Consider the following 26,210-nt stretch of genomic DNA (forward strand, 5'->3'; position numbering starts at 1 on the left):
TCAGACAAGGAATTATTTTTTAATGATTCTTTTGCTCGAAGTCATTATCACAAGTGCATGCAAGATATGTTTAGAATACAAAGCACATTCGCCTTGCAGATACTGTATGGAGGAGTGGGGAGGAAGAAGAGGAGGAAAACACTTAAAACATAGCCCTGAAAATACCTGGCAGTTGTAAAAAGCTTTCTGAACCACATGTTTCTGGGGCTGCACATCGCTCTCTATGCCCAGTGACTTGACTTCTGTTCCTGAGGCACAGGTATCATGAATGACAAACTGGACAGTAGCAAATGGATACCAGTCAGATGGGATTTCCTGGTCTGATCCGAGTTCCAGTTTGTAAGACAGGCTGTGTGGATGATCTGAACCTTGGAAAAGAAAAAAAAATCAAACCATACCATCAGTTAATTATCTTTTCTTTGTTTACAGTGCAAGGTGAATCTGCTAGCAAGAGAGCACAGCTCTATCTTTTATTAATGCTTAGCTGTTATGAGATTATTCTATGGATAATCTTTTGCTACTTGGGCATAAGGCGGCCCCTTACTCATTTTTCTCTGCTTCAGCACACTTTTCACAATCACTGCAGTTTTACAAAGTAATTTGCACAAGCTTTACCAGATCCTCACAGTTTCTGATTAGGAAAAGAGTATTACAAACTTAGAGATAGGTTGCCAAATTCAGACTATTAGGGAAGAACCTCAGTTTTCACTTAAAAATACATGTCTTACTCTCATAGAAAAATAAAAAACAGCTTAGCCAAGGCAGAGATGCCTCCCTGTGTCCAACAACCACCCTTTACCAGAGCCCTCTGCTGTAGAAATTTTACTGGAGTGTTTATTTCAAGTACTACAGCTATCTTGTGTAACATCATTTATTACAGTATGTCTATGGCAGGAAGACAAAGGCACAGCTCAGAGTGCTGCTCAAACAAGATATATTCCAGCTGCCAGGATAAGGGCTACCTGGATTCCCTTTCTAGCTTGGTTTGTTATGGGAAAAGAACATACTCTGTTTCTTCCAAATAAAAGTATTACTAAAGCAACCGTCACGTTATAAAGCAGAGTCCTGAAGGACTGCCCATGTACTGCAGCATATCCTAAATTACTTTAATCCAGCCTTAGATCCTAGGGATCACTTGCTTTAGCATTTTTTATATGTGGCAATGGTAAGGGAAAGCATTTCTCTTCCTCCTGGCACAGAGGAACACTGAGGTGGAAAGCCTGCTTTCCAAAGAAACCGAGGTCAGCAGGCTCACTATGTGCATGAAAGCAGTATAATATAATATAATGAAAAGAATCATTTATGTTGCAGCTGCCTCTCCAAATTCTTCAAGGCAAAAAGCAGTAATTCTCCATTTCCTTTCCTCTCCAGGATTTTAAGCATCAGCATAGACAACTAACTACCGTTTGGCTGCAGGCAAAAAAAAAAGCAGAGAAAGGATTGGCCATATTTTGTCAAAGGCAAGCCTGGCAGTGTGTATTTGGTTTTCATCCATTATACTGAACAGCATCTCAAAGTTCAGGCAAAAATGTCCCGTTCTTTATGTACTCACTTTCTCCAGTGGCAGGAATCAATTTCATATCAGAATGAAGGAAATTATGAAGATGGAGTTAACATACACTGAGCTTTATCCATCCCATGGGAAAAATCGCTATAACACTCCACATCCACAGGCTCATGGGCATTTTGTAAGGCAAAAATAGATAAAAAAGCTACATCTCCGTTGCTCCTGGGAGCCTGGGGCTGGGTGCATCCTCTGGTCTGTGCTGCAGGTTTTCCCTGCAACCTGCCTCACAGCCTGCCCAAGCCAGTTCTGATTTTAGGAGATAGATAAATTACATTTGAGCAGTTTGATGGGCAGTTCTGTCAAACACACGTGTCTCTGACTTCACCAGAACAAAGCCTAATTCAATAAACCATCCTCCAGATTTCATTCCAAGTCTGGCATAAAGTCAATGGGTCCCCAAAAATCAAGGCTTAAAGAGCAGGAAATTCATGCTTGTCTCAATCGTACTCGCTAAATCATTTAACATTTTGTTTTCCTTCTGACTAATTATATAATTAGTATAATTAATAATTCCCTCCCTTTTCCTTGCTGTTACACAACAGCACAGCTAAAACTTGACTGCCTGGAAGAAAAGGTGAGGGAAGGGGAGAAAGGAATAGGCAGCGTCCTTTGGATTATCAGCCCCTAAACTCCAGATGGGGGTGGCTTCCAACTCTTTTTCTCCCCCCTTCTTTTTTCCATGTTTAATAGCAACAACAATAATCAGTAGCTTAAAAAGCTGTTTGCTGACTGCAAGTGTTCCTCTCTCTGTTCAGTTGATCCCAAAGGCACGCACACAGAAACACAGCAGCATTTACAGCCACCCCTTTGGACAAGGGGCATGTCCTGGACAAGTGCAGTCCTTCACTATCTGCACTCTGTACATGGCTGAGTTACAAGCATCCCCTGCAGGCTTGCTTCCAGCAGTACATCTCATTCGATCCTTATCCTAAATACTGCTTTTTTACATAACTGCTTGTAATGTTCAAAGAAAACCTGAACTGGATTTCAGAAAATAATGCTATATACATGCCAACGAGAGTCCTGCACCATGGAGGAGGATCAGCCACTGGCCATGAAGTCTCCCAGGAGTCTTTAAAGAAATGTGTATCATGATAGAGAGCCAGCAACCATTCCCCAAATGGGACTAGCTGCTTCCTTCTACCAAAGCACAGCTCTCATACATGCTTATAAGGAACTGGTTACAGAAATCGTAGGAAGAGGTAATACAACTTGCACTCTTAAGAGCAAGGGCAAATCCATAAAAGGGACTGGTAGGGATCACTGCAACAAAAGAACCGTAGGTCTTGAGTTTGGGGAATGAATCTCCCCTAAATATGTCTAGTACAATAGCATCTTTAAGGTGAGTGGGGAGAAGTAGGTGCCCAGCAATGGCCATCACCAAAGCCAGCACAGAGGGAAGGAAACCTAACCGAGCAGGACAGGCTGGAGCGATCAGATGGAAAAACCTCACTCCTCCTTGCAGACTTTGCAACCTACCTGTTTCACCAGTCAAGACACAACACTTTACAACCCACACACAGTTAAAAAAATGATAACCACCACCCAAACCGTGGCCCATGACCAAAAGCAGCAGTACTGTCACCTCCTTTTTATGTAAAAGCCTACCACTTAGTTCACTTGCGCATGAATCGGGCTCATAGTCACCCACGCAGCTATATGGCAAGGCTGGTATGGGGGTGGAATAGGAGGTACTGACTGTGATTTGTGCTAAATCAGTGCTACCGGCATGTGCGAGACATTACTCACACCTCGGAGCACACTACAGGACAGGGTCCTTCGAGGCACTAAAGCACAAAGATACCCAGCTTGCAAGCTCATAAAGGTCTCAGGCAAAGGAGTGCAATGCCAGGGGCACACAGCATGTGGCTAAAGTCTCAGGACAATAATACAATACACAGAGACAGGTAAAACTATAACATTAGGGACTTTATTACAGAAATAGAGGAGGGAACAAAGTCAGAAACAAATACTACAACCACCTGCCAGCTCCTTGAGAAGGAAGTTGGAGGAGGACTAAACAAGTGTGAGGAGGAGATGGCGCTTCGTCACTCATGCACACAGTAACAGGCAGATCTGTACACCTCTGTGATGTGTGCCTTGTCCATGATCTGCTGCTGGTCATCTCTTGCTGTGTCCAAGCCCATTTCTCTTGCACTAACACTCTCTTGGTCTATTAGCCCCTCTTCCAGACTGCCTGGACATGGTGAAACGAGCGCTCTGTTGGGGTGGGCCTCTCCATCCTTGAATCTGCCATCATCCCAGCAACAGCTGTGGTGACAGAAACACCAGCAGTGAAGGAGACCAGAAGCAGCACCCCATTCCACAGCCAAACTGTGAGATGTGTCCTGGTTTCAGCTGGGATAGAGTTAGTTTTCTTCTTAGTAGCTGGTAGAGCGCTGTGTTTTGGATTTAGGATGAGAATAATCTTGGTAAAACGCACTGATGTTTTGGTTCTTGCTGAGCAGAGTTTACACCAGTCAAGGACTTTTCAGCTTCTTGTGCTCTGCCAGGTGCATAAGAAGCTGGGAGGGAGCACAGCCAGGACAGCTGACCCAGACTGGCCAAAGGGCTATGCCATACCATATGACGTCATGCTCAGTATATAAGCTGGGGGAAGAAGAAGGAAGGAGGGGACATTGGGCGTGATGGCGTTTGTCTTCCCAAGTAACCGTTACGCATGATGGAGCCCTGCTTTCCTGAGGATGGCTGAACACCTGCCTGCCGATGGGAAGTAGCGAATGAATTCCTTGCTTTGCTTTGCTTGTGCGCGCGGCTTTTGCTTTACCCATTAAACTGTCTTTATCTCAACCCATGAGTTTTCTCACTTTTACTCTTCCGATTCTCTCCCCCCTCCCACCGGGGGGAAGTGAGCGAGCGGCTGTGTGGTGCTTAGTTGCTGGCTGGGGTTAAACCTCGACAGATGTCATCCCATCTGTGGTACCACAACCCACCCAAGCTGTGCTCCTCTTGGCTCCCAGGACCTGCTCCACTCTCCAGTGGTGGTGCTGGGATGCAGCTTGGCAACACATTTACTTAACCTGGTCTTTGTGCTGTTTGCTGGATTGGGATTCGCAGACTGCACAAGGTCAGCCACAAGTGAAGGGTCCTTCATAGCAGCAGTTGCAACACTAAGATGGCACATCATACCCTGGCCAGGAAAGCAGTGCCTTCTGCCTCTGGGCCTATGGCTGACCAAGGATCTGAGGAGAAAGGGTTTGTCCAAGAGCAGCAGCATCTTGTTTGGAGTCCATTTGTGGTAGTAGGAAAAGGGTATAGATCTAAGGGCTTTTGGAGATCAAATTCACCATCTTCCTGTTGTGGGAAGGAGGCCTATGGAGAAACAAGTAGCAATGGGAATTGTCTGGAAAATTATTTTGTCTTCTGAGAAAGGGAATCCAGAAATAACTACTGCTTGGAATTTTCCTGGACAGGTATGGCAAATGTCAGATGGTAGATGTCCACTTCAGCCCAGGCATAAATGGGCCATTCCTCTTGGCCTGCTGCTAAAGACTCCTGTGTTAGACATGGCACAGTTGTGGTTCAGTACTACATAGCCCTTAGAAAAAAAATCTCTGTGCTTATATTCCAGCTAACCCACACCCATGAGTTGGTTTTGGTGTTGGGATCCGACGAGTTCTGTGGTCCTTTCTTTCCCCCAGATGGTAACCTGCAAAGGCAGAGATGTTAGTTTTGGAATCTGGGTAAGGCTACTGTCCTGGGTCCTCTGGAGCAGCCTCCTCTGGACCCTTTTGCCTACTCCCAAAACACAGGATTCCCCCCAGCCCATCCATCTCCTGTACCAACGTCAATGTCAGAAGGAGGTACTCACCACTTCACTTGCAGAGAGGTTCCTCTGCCCACTGCTGGTCTGTGATAGAAGCTTGGAGCAACTTCTTCCCATCGGCTGTCAGACAACAACCAACACTTCAGAAGACGGTGAGCATTGCCTTAGTTTTCACCTAAAACTGGCCAGTCCTTGTCATCTCTGCTCCGTGAAACTATTGTTTCCCAGGCCTTGTATTATGCTAGAGTTAGAAGAAGAATGAGAGGCTGCATGTACAAGATCCTTTTGCAAAAAACCCTGTAATGCTGAATAAGCAAGATGTCGGCCAGAAAAGAGAAGAGGTAGTCGTGTGGAAAGACAAGTTGGATGAAGTAGGCATGATGTAAGTCTGTAGAGTTGCCCAGTGGAAGCTAAGATGACATATTCAGATGTGAGCCCAGCTATCCAAAATGTGGCCCATCAGGCATCATGGAGACATGACCATCTGGACTGATGGAATTGTATCACTCCTGAAAGGCGACCAGATAATTTGGGGAGATAACTGAGCTTTTACTAGCTAACTTAGGAGACAGAAGCCCTGGGGTTTAGGTGTCTAGGCAACATGTTAAGACTTTTGTGAATTCAGAGACCTAAGCCTTTCCTGTCTTACATCTCAAAATTTGTCTCTTATTTCCTAAAAATGTTCCAAATTCTTGCTCTCTTTCTGTGAAGAATAACAACAAAAAAGCCAAAACAAACAAACAGATCAGCAAAACTATGAAACTAGATTCAAACCGTCATTTAGCATTCATATAGCACTTCACAAACAATTAATAATCTAACTTTTCTGCATTTACTCACACTGTTTATCCCTTATTAACCTGTATGAGTAGCATTCAAGCAACCTTGATCTAAGAAAGGCTCAGGAAGCCAAGCAATTTAGGCCAAAAAATGTGCTGGTTATTTTAGTTAAGTAGGAATTCTATTTTGGCCAAAATAGATCCAGCTCTAAAAGTCTTATTTTGAACATGAAAGCATCAACAATTACTAAGAACAGATTTACATTAGGACTGTTAGAAGTTAACAGTTCCTGCAGCTATGTCTAAATGGGTGCATTTATCCAACTTTCTGGGAGAAATGCGTAGGAAATAGGGGAGTGGGAAGGTACCACTGCCAAGGAGCAATTTGCAACGGTGCTGATGCCAGAAGGAGGTGACTAGACAGGGATGGAGCCCACTTAACAAAGTCATGGCTTGGAATTTCCACCTAGGCAGTTTAGAAAACAAAAAAGCGGCAGCTGAAGGTTGCTGGGAGCCACACCGCCTCCCACACTTGAGTCCACGCTCAGATGCTAAAGGCTGCCAGCAGCCACAAGCTCCCCTGGCTCCATTTCTTTGTGTTGCTTAATCACTGCTTCCTCAGTGTGACTCCATGATGCAGAAGAAAAGAAGAAATAATCAGCTGAAGAACTGTTGCTTTACACAACAGCCCAAGGATGGAGGTGTCCTAGTAGGAAACACCACAGGGCACAAATTTACACAGCAAGAGCTTAAAACACAGCGTTTCGACATCTAGTCTCTCCCTAGCTCCCTGGGTGACACAGGTGCATACAGCTTCTCCAATGCAAAGCCTGACCCCAGTACCGTGGTGAAATCATAAAATGTTCTACATTTCCTGATACAATGGCCCAATTTCATAAATGTAGACTCAATTTGCAGAAATGTCATTGGATCAACCCTTCAATGTTTACAGCTTTTTAACTTTTTTTTTTTTTCTTTTTTAAATAATGCTAACACTCGGGCTCCAAACTCTCCATTTATATATCTGAATAAGCATAGGCAGCTTTTAAAAATCTGGAGTATCTCACAGCTCACATTGACTTTGCTTGGCCAGCACTCTTCCAAGGAAGCACTTTAGTGGAATACAGTGGATACTAACATATTTCAATGTCTATAAGCGGAGTCACAATATAACTGTAGGCAACCTTTCCTTTTCCCTTTTTTTTTTTCTTTAAGAAGCCTCGGACAAAGGCTTTTTGAAAGCAAAAGCCTCGGCATATTTTTCTCCCTGCAGTAAACGTATTATGAAAGTTTACATATTTCTATTAGTTTGACTGCCTCCAGATTTTTGGCATGCCTTGGGACAACTCTATTTTTAAACTCTTAACTGCATACAGAAAACTTGATAAAGAGGTTTAAAATTTGACCAGACAGTATTACTACCAAAATGTTTTTTCAAATGCATGAACATCTCAAGGTTACAAATGATTTTGCAGATCTCAGCCAGAGGAATTATTCAAATGTCAAAAGTTTAAGCTACTGGTAGAAAATAATGTAAAGCTATAGAATACCACAAAAAACAGTTCTTACTTTCAGATAATACAAATCTGAAGTTAATTGTGCACATCAAATCTTAAGGTGAATGAACTGCGGGGAATTAAAGACTCTGGAAGACATAATCTTCTTTAAAATTGCCTGACTAAATTGCTGACTTGATTTTGCAGAAGCAAACCTACATTAAATAGCAAAGAATACTAACAGCTACCCAAACAGTCAGTCCCGTTTAAGCCTTGGGAAAACACGTGGGCCACCACAGCATGGTGCAAATCCTTGAAGCCTGGAGTGCAAGACACCCCTATCTACAGATTTTTAAGACCTCTGAAGAATCTTCTTCTGCCCACTGGTTCTCCTACATTTCTCTATCAACTCCTCTGCCTTCTTTGTCCATTTTCCAGTCTCCCCAACCCCTCCCTTACTGCTTCCCCTCATCTTCCCTCTCTCATTTTTCTCCCCCCACCATTAATTCTGGCTTGGCTCCCTGCCTTGTGTTAGCCCATCTGCCGATGCTGCGTCTCCTCTGCTCTCCCGCTGCCCATTGCTTGGCAGCCACCGGCATCCTCTCCGAGCAGAGCGTGATACCCCCAGGTAACGAGCCACGTGTAAAAGGGAGGGCTCAGCCAATTCGGGAGGAACCATATGGCATCAGCCACAGGTCCAAGCCGACCACAGCTTCTTCCAAAGCAAAAGAAGGGGGAAAACAGAGATGGCATTAACACGACATCATTTCTGAACCTGACCATAGCGGTGTTTGTGCTGTTCCTCCCGCAGTGCGCATCAATAGAAATCGAAAGGCACAGTTGCTCAAGGTTTGATAGACCTCGTCGCCTAAATAAGACCCAGTCTGCATGCAAAAGGGACCAGTATTTCCATGCAACATCATTAGTAAAAATACTAGCTCTCATCTGCCAGTAGCCATCCAGTAATTCATACTCTCACAACTGCCACATTAGCATGTTGATGTAGGATGCTTTCAAATGCTGTTTTAATACCAAAAGCAATCGAGTTCATATATAGGCTCAGGATAATATTCCCTTTTCATTTGCTCCTGCCTCAGTTTTTCTGTCGATCTGTTACTTCTGTCACTGAAATATCAATCAGAATTCAAATATTAAATATCAAACTGTAAAAAAATAAAAGAAAATAAAATTCATAATTACCTAAACAACAGGTCTGATTAAATAGAACTTACTATTAGTTAAAAATAAGGACAAAAAATATCCTCGGAAGTTTTTTTGCCTTTACTCTTTTTTTTTTTTTTTAATAGGTTTGAATGTTAACTCTCACCTGCACACACATCTAGCTGTCAGAACCCGGGAGTGGATACGTCAACTTAGTACTAGCATACCTGAAACCAGGACTTAAGAAGATTAAATCTTTTCTGGACATTTTAAAGAGGTAGTTAGTCCAGACAGTTAGGATACTACAAGTCTAGGCCAATCCACTTGTTAATATTACACACTTACCCCATTCTTAAAAGTACAGATTTTACAGGTATTTTATGCAAAATGCTTTAATAGATGCCCTTGCCTTACACAGATTCCCAAAGCCTCAAATACACATAATGCATATCTAAGCAAAGGATCAAATGCCTTCATTCTACAGAACTTGAAGCAGAATACTGTATCCCTCAAGAATTTTTATGCCTTTAGAAAAGTAGGGCTTTTATAGGGCTATTAACCTGGTAACGTGACTAAAAATTGGAATTTTAAAACCATATATTTGTATTTTCCTTCTCAAAAAAGTCATATTTTCTCCATTAAATTAAGGTAAATTAACTATTTTACCTAGTGGAAAATTAACAACTTCCACATGCACAACTATAAACTTAGCTGGTTTTATTGCTGCAAGTTTTTAGTGAGGTACCACCAGAGAGAAACAGCAATGACGTGGGAGGCATTTTTTGTCGGTGCAGTTATTGCCATGAACATACAATCTTAATGCACAAACCCATAAAAGAGGTAATAGATATAAGCCTTTGCAAAAGCCCAGTCAACTTCCTACGGCAAGTTTGACCACAGTGCCTTCCAGTTACGTATCATACCTACCGTTTCCCAAGACCCAACAGTTACAATACCACCTTTTCTATTAACCGTGTGGTATTGGGTGGGCACATCATTTTACCTCCTGGCGTTTGTTTCCCATCCCACCATTGCCCACCTGGTATATGTGAAGCATAAACCCTTCCCTCTTTCTTACTACAGACTTGAGGTTTACTCAGAATGATGAGATCCACTTCCATGATACTGCACGCTTATTTTTACTGACAGTAATATATCTGCCTCCATCAAATAAATTAGGAAAATGTCCTTTAAAAAAAAAAAAAAAGGCTATATTCTCTTTTTGCTAAAAGGTTACTCCAGCTTCTACCAATACCACCACACAGGTAAAAACCCAAACTACGGCAGCTGATGGAGGTACACAAGCATAAAAACAGTGAAGACGTGCACCCAAGCCCATCATTCTATAGCGCAAATTATTTACTTGAGTTTTTATCTGGAAGTCTGTCTATCTTCCACACAACAGCCCTGTAGGCACTCTCGTATTTTGCTGTTCCAACCGAGACTTGTATTACGGGATCAGATTCAACCTCGTGTAAAGCGCCAAGGCACGCTCTCCTATTCATTTTTGCTTTTAGGGACTTCTGCCTTTGGAGGTTCATGGTCCAAAGTGCTTTGATCCACTGTGTGGGAACGGGAAAGCGTATCATAACGTTTTCACAGTATTTCACAGAGGGTAAACGCGTTGGGATCGGAGCAGTTGAAGACATGTTTATAAAAGCCTGAAGTTCAACATATGCCCCCTGAACCACTACCGCAGCCTTCACAGAAAAGGGAAGGTCTTGCCCATTATACCGTGTCCTGAAACGCATCACTTCCAGCCTACAGGCATCTGGGGGCGTAAACTTAATAATTCGCGATTGCTCGAATTCCTGCGCTTTGACACAGTTATGGAAATGGCAATCAAGAATATCGATCCATTTCTTATTCTCCTCCTGCTTCTCGAAATAACGCTCATCCCTCTTCTGGAGCTCCAGGTCATTCAGGGTTAGAAAGCAGTCGGTACTTCCGTTGACAAAACACAAGCAGTAAACATGCGTGATGACGGCACTTTCTACGAGTTTTCCTTCTGCCTTAGTGACTTTCCCCCAAAAGTTATCCACTATTTCCAGAGTCATTTCTTGCTCTTCATAATTCCTCTTTTGTCTAGAAACAGTAGGAAGTTTCATAAGTTCTTCCTCGACCGTTACAAGGAAATCGGTGAAGTCATTATAATCTGTGGTGCCCAGCTTTAACATCTGCTCAACCTCTGGCTCATGGATCACTTCTACTTTAGGATGATACCTCCTTTTCTCTGTGTAAGACACGCACTCAATCTTCACAGTATGGATTTTTCCTGAGACATTATAGCTCTCTAATTTGGGTTCGGACAGCTTACAGTGTGGCTGCAGCTGGAACTCCCTGAAAGGTTTCTCCAGGCCCTTTTCATAATACATCTGCAGTACACCTCCGGCTAGGACACTAAGGTATATAGGGCCCCATTGCCGAGACGACATCATGTTCTTCTTTTCGGGAATCCTCAACATGAACGGCCACCCATCCACTTTCCGGGTCCTGAAAAGGCTGCGTGGGACGGCAGGGGAGAGCTTGTGCCACGCGTGAGCGCTGGAGACGGGCGGGCTTCCTGCGGCATCGCAGCTATCAGCTTGCAGGTGTTCAAGCCTCTCGCAGATGTAGCTGAAGGAGCCCTGGTTAAGGCTTTTCTGATCGTGGCAAGTTTCTTTGTCTTTAGGATGACAGATGCTCCTGTTGAGCGCTTTGTCCTTCCTGTGTGTGCTAACATTAGCTGGTGACGTGCTGAGCGAGCATCCTTCCTTCCAAAAGGGACTGGAAAAAGCACAGTCGCTCTGGAAGTATGGGAAGCGCCCCGGTGCCGACGACAACTCTCCTAAATCATCGCAGTTTCCTGGCGGAGTAGGGCTTCCTTCGTCTGATGATTTGGAGACCAAAGTCTTAACAGGATGGTCATTAGGCGAGGTGTTCAAAGGAAGGCTGCTTGGTTTCTGCGAGATTAGGGATGAGCAAATCCCGGGTGATGGAAGAAGATTAACGTTTGATGGCCATTCAGGGATGGGATAAAGGATGTGAATCCCAGGCTTTGGGATGCACGGACTTCCTGGGTAGTCTCTGGTAGGCGTAGTAAGTGGAGAGTTGCTGGGGGGTCCAGGACTTAGGTAGAAGTCAACTACAGGAGATGAGAGTGGAGTGCTGCCTGTAGAAGATGATCTACTTGAAGCCTCATGCACACTAGACAGATTCAGTTTAAGGCCATTTGCTTTACAACTACTCTGATTATCAACCGATTTCTGAGGTGACTGGAAGAGCGGCTCGTCATCGAAGGTGACCCAATTTGCTGGATTTGTGGAACACATCTTGTAGGAGAAACTTGAGACACTTGCACACGTATTACCCGCAAACCATCTACGAAGAAACAACAGACATGAACGGAAATAAATTGTCTTGAAAGACAAAACAAAGAAACCCAACCCTTACAAAATTCAAACCACACAAAGCTTAAAATGTGCATGCAGTTCACAAATACAGTGTACGTTGTGTTTTACATGTATAATCTGAGACATCTGTGTAGAAACAGATTAACTCCCCATGAATTCCCACTGCTCTCCCAGGCTGGGGATCTAAGGGAGATTTAAGCTTTATGGGCTCTGCAGAGTATCTCATGCATGCAGCCTCTAGATCAGAGAGAGCAGAAAGTCCCACAGCTGTACAGGACCGCTTGCATAATATTTTCTACTATACCGCTTATCTGTAGCTTGTAATATGGACAGAGATTTTCCATACTAGGCCTCTGCTCCAGGTGAGGTTTCCCCTCCATCCCACCATTAAACAAACTAGTGTTTTACTAAGAATGGTGCAGCTGTTTCCAAGAACAAAATTAGGAGGATGAGGGGGGATATTTTTTTTGTTGTTGAAAAGCTGTAGCAACTCAGTGCTGATGGCAAAGGTACACACACGTACTACAGCCATCAGGGCAAAACCAGCCCACCAAGATAACATGTGCAATGAATGGCCAGTTCCTGAGGTCCCTCCAAAGGCAGACATTCCCCTCATGCAATGGGCACAGGCAACAGAGCGGTTCCGCGAGCACCCCCAGGTGAGAGGCAGCAGGGAGCGTATTGTAGTCACCAGAACTGGCCTGCAACTCATCACCTGCTCCATGCTGCTATCTGAGGTGCCTCCTGCCAGGAGCAGGATGTGCAGATAGGTCCCAGATGCCTTCCAGACCTTGGCAGGAATTGCTTCACGTCGGTTCCTTCAACCCTGACTTACGCTCTTAGGGACTGGACACGTCAGAGTGAAGTTAGAGGCATGGTGGAAAAGCATTAGACTTATAAACAAGGAAGAGTTAGCCCTAAGGATGAGCGATACATCCCTGTCAAAGGGTAGACTACAAGCATCCACCAGAGATAAAACACTGGTGAAACACAAGTCAAGGCCAAGTAAAAACATACACATCTGCTAAGCACTGAATTGGCTGGTGGCCTGGAAAAAGTACAGGTCTTTAAACCAATTAATAAACTTCATCAAACAAAGTATCTTTGGTAAAGGGCTCAGCTAGATGTCCTCAGAGCAGGACTGCAACCAGTAAATAATTAATCTTGCCTTCATGGTTTTAAATCACACACTGAAATGTAAATGCTCACTGTATCCTTATATATGTCATCCCCAAAGTTTTTCCTCCCCACTGCTCCTGACTGATGAAGAAGCGAGCAATAAATTGCTAATGACGGAGGAGGAATCGAGTACAATGAAGCACCACAGGGCATAGATAAACATCGTTCATTTGAAAAAAAGTTATTCTTGTTATGTCAGAACATATTCACGTTTGCCTGAAAGCACAAGGAAGGCAGAGTTCATATAGACAAAACCACCTGCACATACGTTACTTGGTTAATTAAGGTTAGATAACGATGACATAAAGCTATTCCCCTTCGTGCACAGACAGCCATAGTTAGGCCGTATATTAATTGCACAACACTACAGCATAAAATCATGTAACCGCAAAAGCCGTTCTTTATCTGTAGCGTTTAGAGAACAGTTCATTTCTAAAGATGCCAAAGTTCGCCAAGTGAAATCCTACGCCGTGAGTCATTATTTTTACCATTTCCCCATTATTTCTTGGCCAGTTTATAGTCTTTAAGAAAATACCATAAGCTGTGGCACAGCCTGCTCACTCTGCTGCCGAGCAAACAAGAGCTCGCAATGGAGAAGGACTCTGGTCCTTCATTATTTTTTGAACTCTCGACCTTTTTGTTCAGTAAAAATATTTGCACTATGCTAGTTATTTTATAAGCACTCTCCTCTCCACTTACAGAGAGAAAGGGAGCAAACAAGTTACAAATAACTGTCATAGCTCAGATGCACACAAGTACCAGTGTATCCTTCACCCACACAATCACTTCATCAAAAGAAAGTATAGCAATGGAAAGAAAAATCACAGCGATTTGGTCTCCGACTTGGTCATCATTTTTTTCCTCCCATTCCACACCCTTCTCCTCCTTTCCCTCTGGTTGCCGGCACTGCTCCTTCTGCAGTATCTATTGATTATTTCTAGATCGGGAAGTTTCAAAGTTTTCAGACCTTCCTTCATCTTAACAAACCTCGTTTGTTAACAACAGCTTACACGATGCTAACTCGGAGCACGGCTTTTTTCTCTAACAGCCAGGACTGTGGGGCACACTGGTAAACAGAGAGCATTGGGAAGCAGCCTCAAAGGCTGCCATTAAAAACTCCTCCGGCATTTACAAGAGATAAGGGACCGCCAGCGAGAGAAAAAACCACGCTGAGCGAGGGGAGAGAGAGCCTTTCTCTCCGGAGGGGCTCCGGGGATGATGCAGGGATACGGCGTGAAGCTCAGCGGAAATGACGGCGAGTCCAGCAGCCTGACAAGGCGCAGCTATTCGGTATGACCGCAGCCACGCTGAAGGGGCACATCACAAAACACTGAGCTGTGCGAGTGAAAAAGAAAACATAAAATGGGAAGGTAAGTAAATACAAATGTTGTTTACAGTAAAGAACACATTCTGCAGCCTGTCTCCCTTTCTCATTAGAAATGAAGTTTTTCAGCATCCTTTATTATTTCCAGATGTTCATTTTTTTTCCCCAACATCTATTGCTATTCACTTTTTAAAACATGATGTAACAGATTATTCGGCAGTTTTTTTTCCCTGTTACAAAACAAAAAGATGCTTGAAATTCACCTGCCAAATATTTAACTTCAGTCAATAAATGTCTATGAAGCAAACCACTTTGGCAGATGGAGCTCTCATCTGCAGTTGCCATACCCTTCACATACCTGTCAGAGGCTGTAGCTTTCACCTTTCATTACTTTTCCAGAAATGTGTTTTTCAAAAAAAATTATACTGATGTTAACAAAAACACACATGCAAGAAGTAAGTGTTGAAATAGATAGCAGTTCCCCTACTATTGCTCACTGATCCCCAAAAGTGACTACTAGGAATGGAGGACAAACATCCAAATGGATCTTTAAAAGCTGTTTTTATAATGTCATGCTAATGAAAGGAAATGCACCCTCGCATGTGTTATGGGCAGCACCATTCATCTGGTATTTAAAAGAAAAAAAAATTCAGAGTCTTATGCTACATTATGTGGCTTGTTCTCTGATGCTTTTACATCTGCACAACACCATAAATTAATCTTTTCTCTCAAGTTCTTTTTTGTTCTAAAAAGTGCTCCAAATACCTCCTTAAGAATTAGGGCATTCTTCCTCGAAATGGCAGTAAACCCAGGCTTTAGGATAGATGTGTTTTGACTCCAAAAAGCTCCCACGGGACTCACTTAAACGTAACCCAAATGTTTTGGGGAAGAGGAAAATGATACAAGATGCTATTGATCTCTGTTACCACATATGTTATGCAGCCCATAACATTTAAATTACAAGCACGTGTGGTATCTCATTCAGATATGCAGCAGGAAATACCATATTTAGAATATTGAAACTGCAAACAAAAAAGCTGGCTGAAATAACAGTTGATCCTAAATGCATCAATTCCAGTGGACTCAAAAGCTGTGGCTCATCTCAATTCATCCTCTTCTGTCTGAAAACCACCTTCCCATTTATCAGATTAACCCAGTCCCTCAGCATTTAATGAATAGTGGTTGCGGCTTAATTTCTTCATTTTAATACCTCGAGGATGTAAGGAAGAGAAATCCTATCCTATTGAGAGATTTCACAGGCTGTAGCTATTACTGGGTCCTTTGTTGCTTCGAAAATCCCAGATCAAATCTGCAGCAAAAATACTGCTCAACTTTTGTGCCTTGAGGGGGGATACTGTTATCTCTTCCTATGGTGAAACAGTAATAACAACTTCCTACTCGCTCCAAGGTGCAATTCAAGGTATTGACTTTGGTATTTGTCATCCAGATACGGCTTGGTGCTCAGCTAGCTGAGGATGCTGACTTGTCATCCAGCAATGTCCCCCATCACTCTGATGGAGCGGCCTTGCATCGCCCCCTCCACGGCAGGGAAGCAGCAGCATCTGAACCAGCACAGTGCACGAGTGAAGCCCACCCACAGCCCCTGAGCATCTCACTCCCAGGGTCTTCCCTAACCCTTGGCACCAGCTAAAACCCTCAAGCGTATCCCTGTGGATTTAAACACAAAGGTGCTTTTTTTAAATATTGGAGGAGCATGGGGTCATCTAATGGAGAGCGGCAGGGAAACCCCTCCCTTCTGCAAAGCATAAGGCAAGTAAATGCAATGTTTAATAGACAGTACTCACATTCCCAAATACACAGAAAAGCACAGTTTTATAAATACATTCCTTATTGCCGTTAGCTGCAAAGGCCATTGTGGCTTCAAAACTATTAAGCTATATATCCTCTGAATAAATTCTCTTTGTAACACCCGAGCATGTATCTTACGTGTGCCACTTCCGTGGCGGGGTCTTACTGGGCAAATATCAACCTCACAGATTGTTTCAAGCTCAAAAAAAGCAGATTTACCTATACACAGTGTGACAAAACAGTTAAATAATCCCTTCAAAATAAGCTCAGCTCTTTGCACGAGCTACTCCATCTGTGGACAACGCCTGGTCGTTATATTTCCACCCTTCCAGAATGACTACGGACCCCATACACTACTACACGTCAATTATATTTCCAGGAACAACACTGTCCGTTGCACATGGGCTATATAGAAATTGAAGACAAAACTCTGCATACTGCACACGCTGTGGTGAAGCTGTCCCACAACGATACCATATGAGTTGTTACCGTTTCTTGTACAAATACGTACACAACTCTTCAAGCATTTTGCCATAAAGTGTAATAGTCTCACAGGAGAGTACAAATTCTCTGCAGTTTAAGCAATAAAGCACATATGGTATATAAAATACCCTAAAAGCTTGTAAGCCCTTGTGATATCCAAGTAAAATATGGCAAATTTATCTCTGTATTTTACAGCCATATTCTTTGTATCACCGTTTTGTTTAGTACTTAACTATGCAAAAAAAAAAAAAACAAAACTTGAATACCTTCTATGTAAAATAATGCTTGATTTATGTTGATTTGCCTCAAATTTCTTTTTGAGACTACATATGGCTGCACTTTTATTTAACTCTGCTCGATGTCTCCTAGACCAAAAAAAAAAAGTTCTCCAACCTATACCTCTGAAATAAACATAAGCCAAATGCACAACTGGTGGGAAATAGGAATTTCTTGGCTTTCGCTTGTGTTTGGGATATATACATGGGTTAAGTCTCCCACTGCATTACTCATTTTGTTACTTTTCAAAAATAAGGAACTGGTGTAACAGTCAAAAATAGAGACCGACTTCAAAGCGTAACGTGAACTTCTATTTACATTGCTCGCTCTCTGGGGCATAGGCACAGCTGGGAGAAGTTCGGAGCTCGCAGCTAATCTGTTTAATTTGGAATTCCTTACTCCTGGCCCCGAGAGCTGGAGGAATTAAAGCTTTCAGCTTTTGACAGCGCACACGTCCCCAGAGCAGAGGCAGGCATAACTCATGCAAACGCCTCTCGCTATTACTTGTGTCTGCTTTGAGTCAAAGGGGAGTCTACAAATAAGGTGGTTGGTATTTGCACGCGCAAGCATGAAAAAATTAACGTTTTTAAGGGCATCAACACAACATATCACGGTATACGCCCAAGTGGAGACAATGCCTGCTTTCCTTGCTGGGGAAAAGGATACAGCAAAGGCTGAAACAGCCTCTGGAGAGGGTGGTGTCACACGGTCTGGGACGTGGGGGACTCACCACCACAAGGGCAAGTACCAACGGCTACAGCACCGACGCTCTCTGCGTGCCAGGAGAGCATCCAGCGCTCAGAAGGGATGCTACGCAGAGGTGCCTGACGAAACGCCTGCTCCTCTGCCTCTCAGAGTCACATCTCATCCTTTAAAGGCTGTAAACAGATACGAGACTCACACACAAGGGAAAACCTATGGGAAGCTCTCAAAAGAAAACAAAAGAAAAGAAGCAGTGCTGCCAGCTTCACATCTCTAATCACTATTCTAGCCTGCTGGGCTGTGGTTGAAGTGGGTCTTCTTCAAAGAAGTAGCTCCTCTTCTTGCTCACAACAGAATGAGGTTAGATGGTGAGGACCTTCCAGTTTATATGAAAATCTAGCGTGGCTATTCAAAACAAATCCCATCTTTGCCATGAAATAATCACCCAAACCTCAGCTGCTATGCACTGTAAACAAACTCCTTTTCATGTCTGGATCCATTCTAGGGGGTCCTTCCCTAACACTCAGATGTGAAGTCATTTCAAAGCTGCCTCAAAAAGACAACAAAACAGCATGCATGACCGGTCTTCTGTGTAACACGATCGGCTTCAACCGACCTCCCCATATACTGTAAGCTGCGATTCCCACACCCTCCCTCACCCCGCTCCAGCGATCACACCACCGCGGGTGAGTCAGACCAGCTTGCTCCTTCAGTATTTTCTTAGTTGGGAATAGATGTCGAGGCAGGAAAGCCTAGAGATAACGTTTTACTGGAAGTACCCGTAGGATTTTATGGGGACATGCCAAAGATGCTTTCTACAGGAACCGAGAGCTTTTTATAAATCACTGCCACACAGTCACCTGGGATCTGCACCACCATTCCTCTCAAGGCTTTTTTGCAGAGTTTATGATCATGAACGTCACTTTCAGAATGGGATAAAATAAACTAAATAGAATAAACTAAAAATAAATAAAGTAAATAAAATAAACTAAAATAGAAACATAATTTAAGTGTCATTGGAAAAGATACCAGAATGGAGACCTGAAGCCACTCTTGAAAGTTACTCAAGAGTCTCTCCAGCAGTGCACGCAGCCAAGCACCGAGCTGCAAAAAACAACACTAGTCTTCTTTTACCCTAAGACCACCTCGCTCACCTCAAGGGAACTATAAAGTTACTTGCACCAATTCCTATACTGCTTGCTGTGACTTAGCCAGTATGCAGACACATTAGAAAACACATGAATCAATGAATACGACAGCACAGAGAAGTCAATCAAAAGTCAATCTCCAGCTACAAAACATGTAAGGATCACAGGCTTGCAATGAGCACTTTCTTACATTAAAAAAAAGAAAAAAAATTCCGAATCCACAGCTACATGTAACTATTTTGCTTTGAGGAGTTGCAATCACATCTAGCATCACACCACCAACTCTGGATAATTCTGGTATATAAGAGCCAGAAACAGGTACACTTATAACCTGTTATTTTTTTTAAATGTAACAAAAGTGACAAAAAAGGCACTTATCTCTGGTATAACATCAGGTCTAACCACAAGAATGGCAAACATCAGTACTTGACACAAGTCTAAGCATCTTGGGTCCATCTGTTCTAACTTCTCACTTGGCTCCTCCAGAAGAGAGTCGGAGAAGAGTCCCACCTCAGACGTCCAGCATTTTCCTGTTCATGGGGTGGATTTCCTATCTCGGAAGGTGAAAAACAATGCCAGGTCTAAGTGACATACATCTGGTAGCACGTGTTTCTGTGCATCTTTGGACTCCAGGCTGGTAACTGAGAAGGCAGGACGGGGTGTACCCATGTTTGTGCCCCATTTGCTAGCAAACAGGGGGTGATCAGGAAAAATCTCAAGAGGACGCAATCTGCTATCAAAGGCAGTAGGAGCATTTTTACTAACTCAAGTGAGAACAGGATTAAACCCTAAGAACCACAAAATGGTTCTCTATGTTATACTGAACATCTTTAACAGAAGAAAACTCTCTTTGCCTAGAAGACATCATAAAAAAGCCTGCTCAAATCAATAGTAACTACTCGGTGTTTTTATTCTCTTCCTCCCTGGATATCAGAGTGCTAAGACACATCACTTGTTTTCTTTCTTCCTCTTATCTGGTTCGACAAGATGTGTAAGTCATTTTTAACTCACTTCACCGTGTATATGCATGTTTCTCTCATGTATACAACACACCTCTCCACGGGGCCTTTCTTCTTCCTACAAATGAAACCCCCCAGTTAGAAGATGGGTGGGGAGGAGGCGGAGGTTGCTGGGCTGCCGAGCTGCGGGGAGCAGCGCCGGTGCACCCCTGAAAGGTGCTTCTGTTCCCGCTCCCATTCAGTTCACTCAGCCAGTCCTGCTTTATCCTCCCTGAATCGCGCTCCTCTTCAGCATCACCATAGCGACCGCATAACTTACGCTCCCTAGGCAGATTTCGGAGAGCCAATGGACAGTTGCAGAAGAGTCTCATGTAAACTGTTTATTGACACTAGCTGACATTCCACTGTACAGAAGGTTTGAGGTTTTTTTTAATTAAAGCCAACAAGCCCTCGGCACAGTGCTCTGGCCTGGAAGAGACAGGAAAATAAATCTATTTTTATTTACAGTACTTCTGCAGGTCACTAAGTTAATGGAATATTACTGCATCTACTGAAGCAATTTTTAACTATGTTTAGGAAACATGTTATTATTAGGAATGCACAAACATCCCACAAAAGTACTCTGGTCACGGCAGTGCCGCAGAGGGCTCTGGCAAGGAGGTTAACATCCCAAACCCCTCCCTCTCTCCTCCCCCTGAGCAGAGGCAGAGATTTATAATATGCCATCAAGCAGCAGAAATGCAGTTATGGGTGGCTGTTCCACTTCTGTAAAATCAACAGCCTTTTTTGTTTTACGATTGAGCAGCCCTCTGGATGAAAAAAAAAAAAAAAAAGGCCTGAACACTTTAGCACACAGATCACATCAAAATATTAAATGGGTCGTGGTCAGAAACAAATTAAACCTGGTCCTCTGCTAGTGTTTGCAGTGTCCAAGGGAAGTGATGGATGAAATGCCACAAAGAATACACGACGCAAAAGTACACTTCAAAAATTCGTGCCACTAATCTCAGCAGCGAATAATAAAAAGTAGGGAAGCTAATGGAAATCCTGTATTTAGCATATTCACTGTACAACATAGTATACTCTTTTTTTTTTTTTTTTTTTTTTGGTTCAGAGTCAGTTATTAAATCCGCATTCAAATCTTCCTCATGCTTTAGTGCCCAGTAAACAAGCGCTAGTACTTTCCTGGAGACTAACACGCGACGTAAGATTTGCAGAGCTCTTCATGAGAAGTACTGCCTGGCAGCTATTAGTAATGTTTTCTGAAAGACCAACTCTCTCCTCGACTGCGGGATACTCCCCTTCTCCCTGCCTTAAAGCCTTATAAGAATACCAGCACTCACGAGAAGGAGGGTCACAATTGAATCCTTCGTTGTTTATTTGGATAGAGGTATTTTTAATAGCAACTGATGACAGTCACATCAGAAAGTATAATTCATAACGCAGTCACCCAAAAAAAACTCATTTGGGTTCCTCTCCAAAAGCTTTTTAAGGTAGACGTGTGGGCAGCCTGGCTTTCTGAAGCAAAAGACTTCAGCTCGTATTTATACCAATCAAAAACATAAGCAAAGGAGTGGTGGACTGGAGGAATCTTGTTTACCAAAGCATGAAGTAAAGCACTGTCCGTGATAATGCATCACTATTCAGGTAACTGGGTGCATTTCATGTTGGAGTTAACATTCACACACAGAAAAACTTTAAAATTTACATTCACTTGCTATTTAGAGATCTGGATTTGGGCAGCGATACCAAACAGCTGGGCCATTAAGCTTACAAATCCCGATATTTTTTACAGTAATAGAAAATAATATTATTTCTCTGTGCAGAAGGAGACGGGGAGGAGAATAATCAAATCTGAGCATGAAACAAGGACCTCATACCTGCCTTCAGGCCGAGTTACCCAGTGGTGTGATTTACAACTCCAACATTGGTTAAGTATAATCTCCAGCCACGCTCTCTGTTGGACAAACTACTTCTGTGCTCAACTACGACCAGTTACAGAGTGCAGTGCTAAGCTCTCCTCTGCTCATACGTGTAGTCAAGAAAGCAGCCGATCTTTTCTCGTAACATTTTCTCGCTGCAGGTGTGCTTTCGGTGCACTAAACCAGGCACCTCCACGTTTTGTCTTCAGCTATCTTTTTTTTCCTCTTCTCTTACAGACGGAGCAGAGTCTCAACCTCCACATAGGGAAAAGTGAGTTAATAGCAAAGTGAATAGTTCATACTTAAGAGCCTCAGGCTCCAAAACTTCTGTTCCCTCCTCCCCAGACAGTCATTAGCCCCCTCCCAAAAAAAGCTAAGTCCTGTTTGCAGAGAAATCAGTGAAGGTTTCTAGTGCGCTCCACCTCAGAGGAAAAACATCCCTATTGGGGAAGGTAACTGTAGACTTTTGTAACTTAACTGTTGCTGGGCTCCTACAAAACACCCTAGTCAGCATTTTCCCTAGCACATTTCAGAAGAGCTCTTATTTGCCAGAAGTATCAGAAGACCTACATCTTTAAACAAAGAAAAACAACTTACTGAAAGTCACCCCTTCAGCGAGTACGTATTTAAAACAAGAAAGTGCAAACTTTTGAGATCCTTTCTCACCTACAATATGCTTGAAATACCATCTCTAGAGTTCGCACTAAGGGTGTATATGGTAAGTGCAGGCTAATCCTTTCAGCCCCGCGAGGCACATCCTTCTGCATCCGCTCCGGTTGTTTTCCCAAAGCCCTGCGCCCCGTTGTACGTACAGGAGGGATTTCTGCGGCAATGATTGCAAACACCGTGAGCCTACGTGCATAGTTTAACATCATCGGCTGAACCACTAGAAAAGATGAGAAAGGCTCCAGGAATGCATTTCACTTCAAGTATTGAATAAAAAAACTGCTCCCTCGCCCCAGTCTCCTCCCTAACAAGGCAAAAGTCATGGGAACTTGACTCTGCAGGATGCCCATCACCCAAACCCCACTGATTTCCGCAGCAGTTCAAAGCTCTGGGTACCCCACGCAGAGCCATCTCCTGTTCGCTGCTTCTACTTTAAAATAAAAAAAAGGAGAGAGGAAGAAAAAGAAAAAAAAAAGAAAAAGAAAAAGAAAAAAAAAAGGAAAAGGAAAAGGAAGGGAAAAAGGAAGGGAAAAAAGAGAAAGGAAGGGAAAAAGAGAAAGGAAGGGAAAAAGAGAAAGGAAGGGAAAAAGAAAAAGGAAAAAAGAAAAAGAATGAAAAAGAAAGAGGAAAAGGGAAAAAAGAGGAAAAGAAAAAAGAAAAAGGAAACAAGAAAAAGAAAAAAAGGAAAAAAGAAAAAGAGAAAAAGAAAAAAAGAAAAAGATGAAAAGTGAAACAGAAAAAAGGAAAGAAATAAAAATAAATTTAAAAGCGAGAGAATGAAAAAAGAGGAAAAGAGGGAAAGAGAAAAAGGAAAAAGAGAAAAAAGCGAGAGAAAGAAAGAAAGAAGAGAAAGAAAAAAAGAGAGAAAGAAGAAAGAGAGAAAAAGAGCCACTTTTTTTTTTTTTAAACCCTGTTCTAAAACCAAAACAAAGCAGCCCCATCCACCGTCCCGCTTCACGCCAGGACTTCAGGGCTGCGCCTCAACTAACCGGGAAAATTCCACTTTTGAGGGAGCCCCCACCCCCGCGCCCCGGGGACCCGCTCCACCGTTACCGTCCCGGGGCGGGGGGGGGGGGGGGGCAGAGCCGGCCGAGCTCCCCCCCTCCGCTCCCTGACCCAGGGGCCCGCTCCTTACCCGCAAGTCACCGTCCGGCCGCCGCCATGGGGACCGCCCGCAGCCGGCAGAGGCGGCGACAGCCACCGGCCAGGCGCGGGGGGGGGCGGTGGCGGGGCGGGGCGGCGGGGCGGGGCTTAGCCCCGCCCCGCCGCCCCGCCCCGCCATCGCCCCCTTCCTCAGCCGCCGCGGGGGAGCGGCGGGGCCGAAAACACCCGAGGAGATTTCGTTTCGGTGGGAACGGGAGCTACGGCAGCAGAAGAAAGTTTCTTGCTTCTAAGTACAATTAAGGGAACGCCGTGCGTGCATTCGGCACTGGTGAGGCCGCACCTCGAGTGCTGTGTTCAGTTTTGGGCCCCTCACTCCAAGAAGGACATGGAGGGGCTGGAGCGTGTCCAGAGGAGGGCAACGAAGCTGGGGAAGGGCCTAGAGCACAAGGCTTCTGAGGAGCGGCTGAGGGAGCTGGGGTTGTTTAGCCTGGAGAAGAGGAGGCTGAGGGGAGACCTTATTGCTCTCTACAGCTACCTGAAAGGAGGCTGTAGCGAGGTGGGGGTCGGTCTCTTCTGCCAAGGAACAAGTGATAGGACGAGAAGAAACGGCCTCAGGCTGCGCCAGGGGAGGTTTAGATTAGATATTAGGAAAAATTTCTTCACCGAAAGGGCAGTCAGGCACTGGCAGAGGCTGCCCAGGGAAGTGGTTGAGTCTCCATCCCTGGAGGTATTTAAAAGCTGTGTAGATGCGGTGCTTAGGGACATGGTTTAGTGGTGGACTTGGCAGTGCTGGGTTAACGGTTGGACTCGATGATCTTAAGGGTCTTTTCCAACCTTAACAATTCTATGATTCTACGATTCATTTGGTCGTAACTCTGTCCGTAGGGTATCGATAGGCCTGTCCTGCCTTTCCTGGAGTTAGGAATGGGCAGAGCTCATCCCTCAACCAGCCAAGAAGCGAGGAAACAGAGATGGACAAGAGTGGGGATAGACAATATCTTGGATGGCCCAAAGTTCAGAGCTCAAAGGACAATGCTTCTGGGAAGAAGAGCTTCAATTTCTTCCTTCCTAAGTGGACTTCTCCAAAAGAGTTCCCTCTGGAGGAGCCTCATGCCTCTAATGAGGACAAGGACTCCAGGATCCCTCTCTTCAGTTGTGCACCCTTCCTAGATGCCTCTCTCGTAGCACCATGCTGGCTGGAAAGTCTGGGCAGAGCTCCACGGCCATTTAGCTTATATCAGATATATAAACTTGCTGGTTTCTTAGAAGATCTTAAGCCAGGGTGATCTTCTAAGTTGTGCACGAATAGCCATTTCCTTCTCTGCAGTGTCAATCTTCCTATCTCCAAAAGGGCGAGCACTGTCCAAAAAACGGCAGAGGATTTCTTGGTGGCCAAATATTCATGCCCCAGGAAAGGGACACCTCAAAGACAAAATAACCTACCTGTGCTTTAGTGAAGATGAGACTCAACCCTTGGGGAAGAACTTTATGGGTGGAGGACCAGCCAGAAAAATCCATTACTATTGTCCTCAGGAGTAAGAGAGTACCAGTTGCCATCAAAGAGGGGTGAGGAAGGGCAAGCTACTCAAAGACTCTCTGAAAGAGATTCAGAGGTGAACTATCACTCTTCTAAGGAGATGGGGGCCTCTTGGGGACCAGGCTTGGAGGAAGCACACTGGCAGCCTCTGGTGAGGATACAAGACACTGCCACATGACAGAGGTGAGCCAAGGCTGATTTTCCATGGGGTGAGAAGCTGGTGAGACTGTTTTACAAGTTCCTATATTGTCGGAAAGTCATGCCAAAGCAGACAGGCTCTTCTGGAAATTGAGTTGAGGCTGGCTCCAGTAAATTCAATGGCGTGAGGTGGGATGAGCAGTGGCTCTGAAAAGCATGAGGCAGCAAAGATTTCTGTCAATGCTGAAGGACGGCATTTCCAACACCCTACAGATCTCGGTAAAGCATCGCTTCTTTTTCTTCAAGATAGGCCAGCAAAATTGCCAAGCCTTCCTAAAAACCAGCAGAGCTATGGAAAGACCAAGCTGCAATGTGGGAAGACCAAGTCCAGGCCAGGTCTCACCCTCTGCAGAGCCCTCTCAGAGCCAACACCTCCCAGCTCCAAGATAGGACAGGTTATCTTGTGCTTCAGAGTTCCTCTGGAGAGAGGAATTCCTGCAAAGAAATACAGCACAAGGCTTGGAAAATGGCTCAGTTACCAACAGGATAATTCAATCACATTATCTTAAATAATAGAAATTCCTTTTTAACCATTACACTGGGTGTCTCTAGTGCAGCTACCAGAGGTGACAAGGTACCACGCAGAAAGCCTGCTCCTAAAAGGAGAGAACACATAGACAGAACGGGTAGGAGGAGGAGGAAGAGGGGGAAACCACCTGTAAAACCCTCCGGAGCGGTCCCAGGGGCATGGAGGAGAGCTGCCAGGGACTGCAGGTACTCG

At 44.1% G+C, this 26,210-nt stretch overlaps 1 protein-coding gene across 9 annotated transcripts in view; it reads right to left on the reverse strand.

Annotated features, from left to right (window-relative positions):
• Positions 1 to 25,875, reverse strand: part of STON1 (stonin 1) — a 30,371-nt gene extending 4,496 nt beyond the window's left edge. For 2 of the 9 annotated variants that reach the window (XM_087776981.1, XM_087776980.1), the window contains exons 1-4: positions 23,786 to 23,854; positions 22,651 to 22,870; positions 10,154 to 12,150; positions 166 to 368 (exon numbers count right to left, since the gene is read on the reverse strand). In XM_087776981.1, coding sequence (XP_087633107.1) covers positions 166 to 368; positions 10,154 to 12,150; positions 22,651 to 22,859 — 2,409 coding nt within the window. In that variant the 5' untranslated portion in view covers positions 22,860 to 22,870; positions 23,786 to 23,854. Of the gene's footprint in view, positions 1 to 165; positions 369 to 3,414; positions 5,238 to 5,399; positions 5,864 to 10,153; positions 12,151 to 12,897; positions 13,637 to 18,614; positions 18,692 to 22,650; positions 22,871 to 23,785; positions 23,859 to 25,197 lie in introns of those variants that run through there. The other 7 variants (XR_015708832.1, XR_015708833.1, XM_087776982.1 and 4 more) reach the window with 7 other exon arrangements.
• Positions 25,876 to 26,210: the final 335 nt, after the last annotated feature.

This window comes from Nipponia nippon, unplaced genomic scaffold (assembly GCF_047370975.1).
Source record: "Nipponia nippon isolate SJK-2023a ecotype South Korea unplaced genomic scaffold, ASM4737097v1 scaffold_4, whole genome shotgun sequence".
In the NCBI taxonomy this organism is placed as follows: Eukaryota; Metazoa; Chordata; class Aves; order Pelecaniformes; family Threskiornithidae; genus Nipponia; species Nipponia nippon.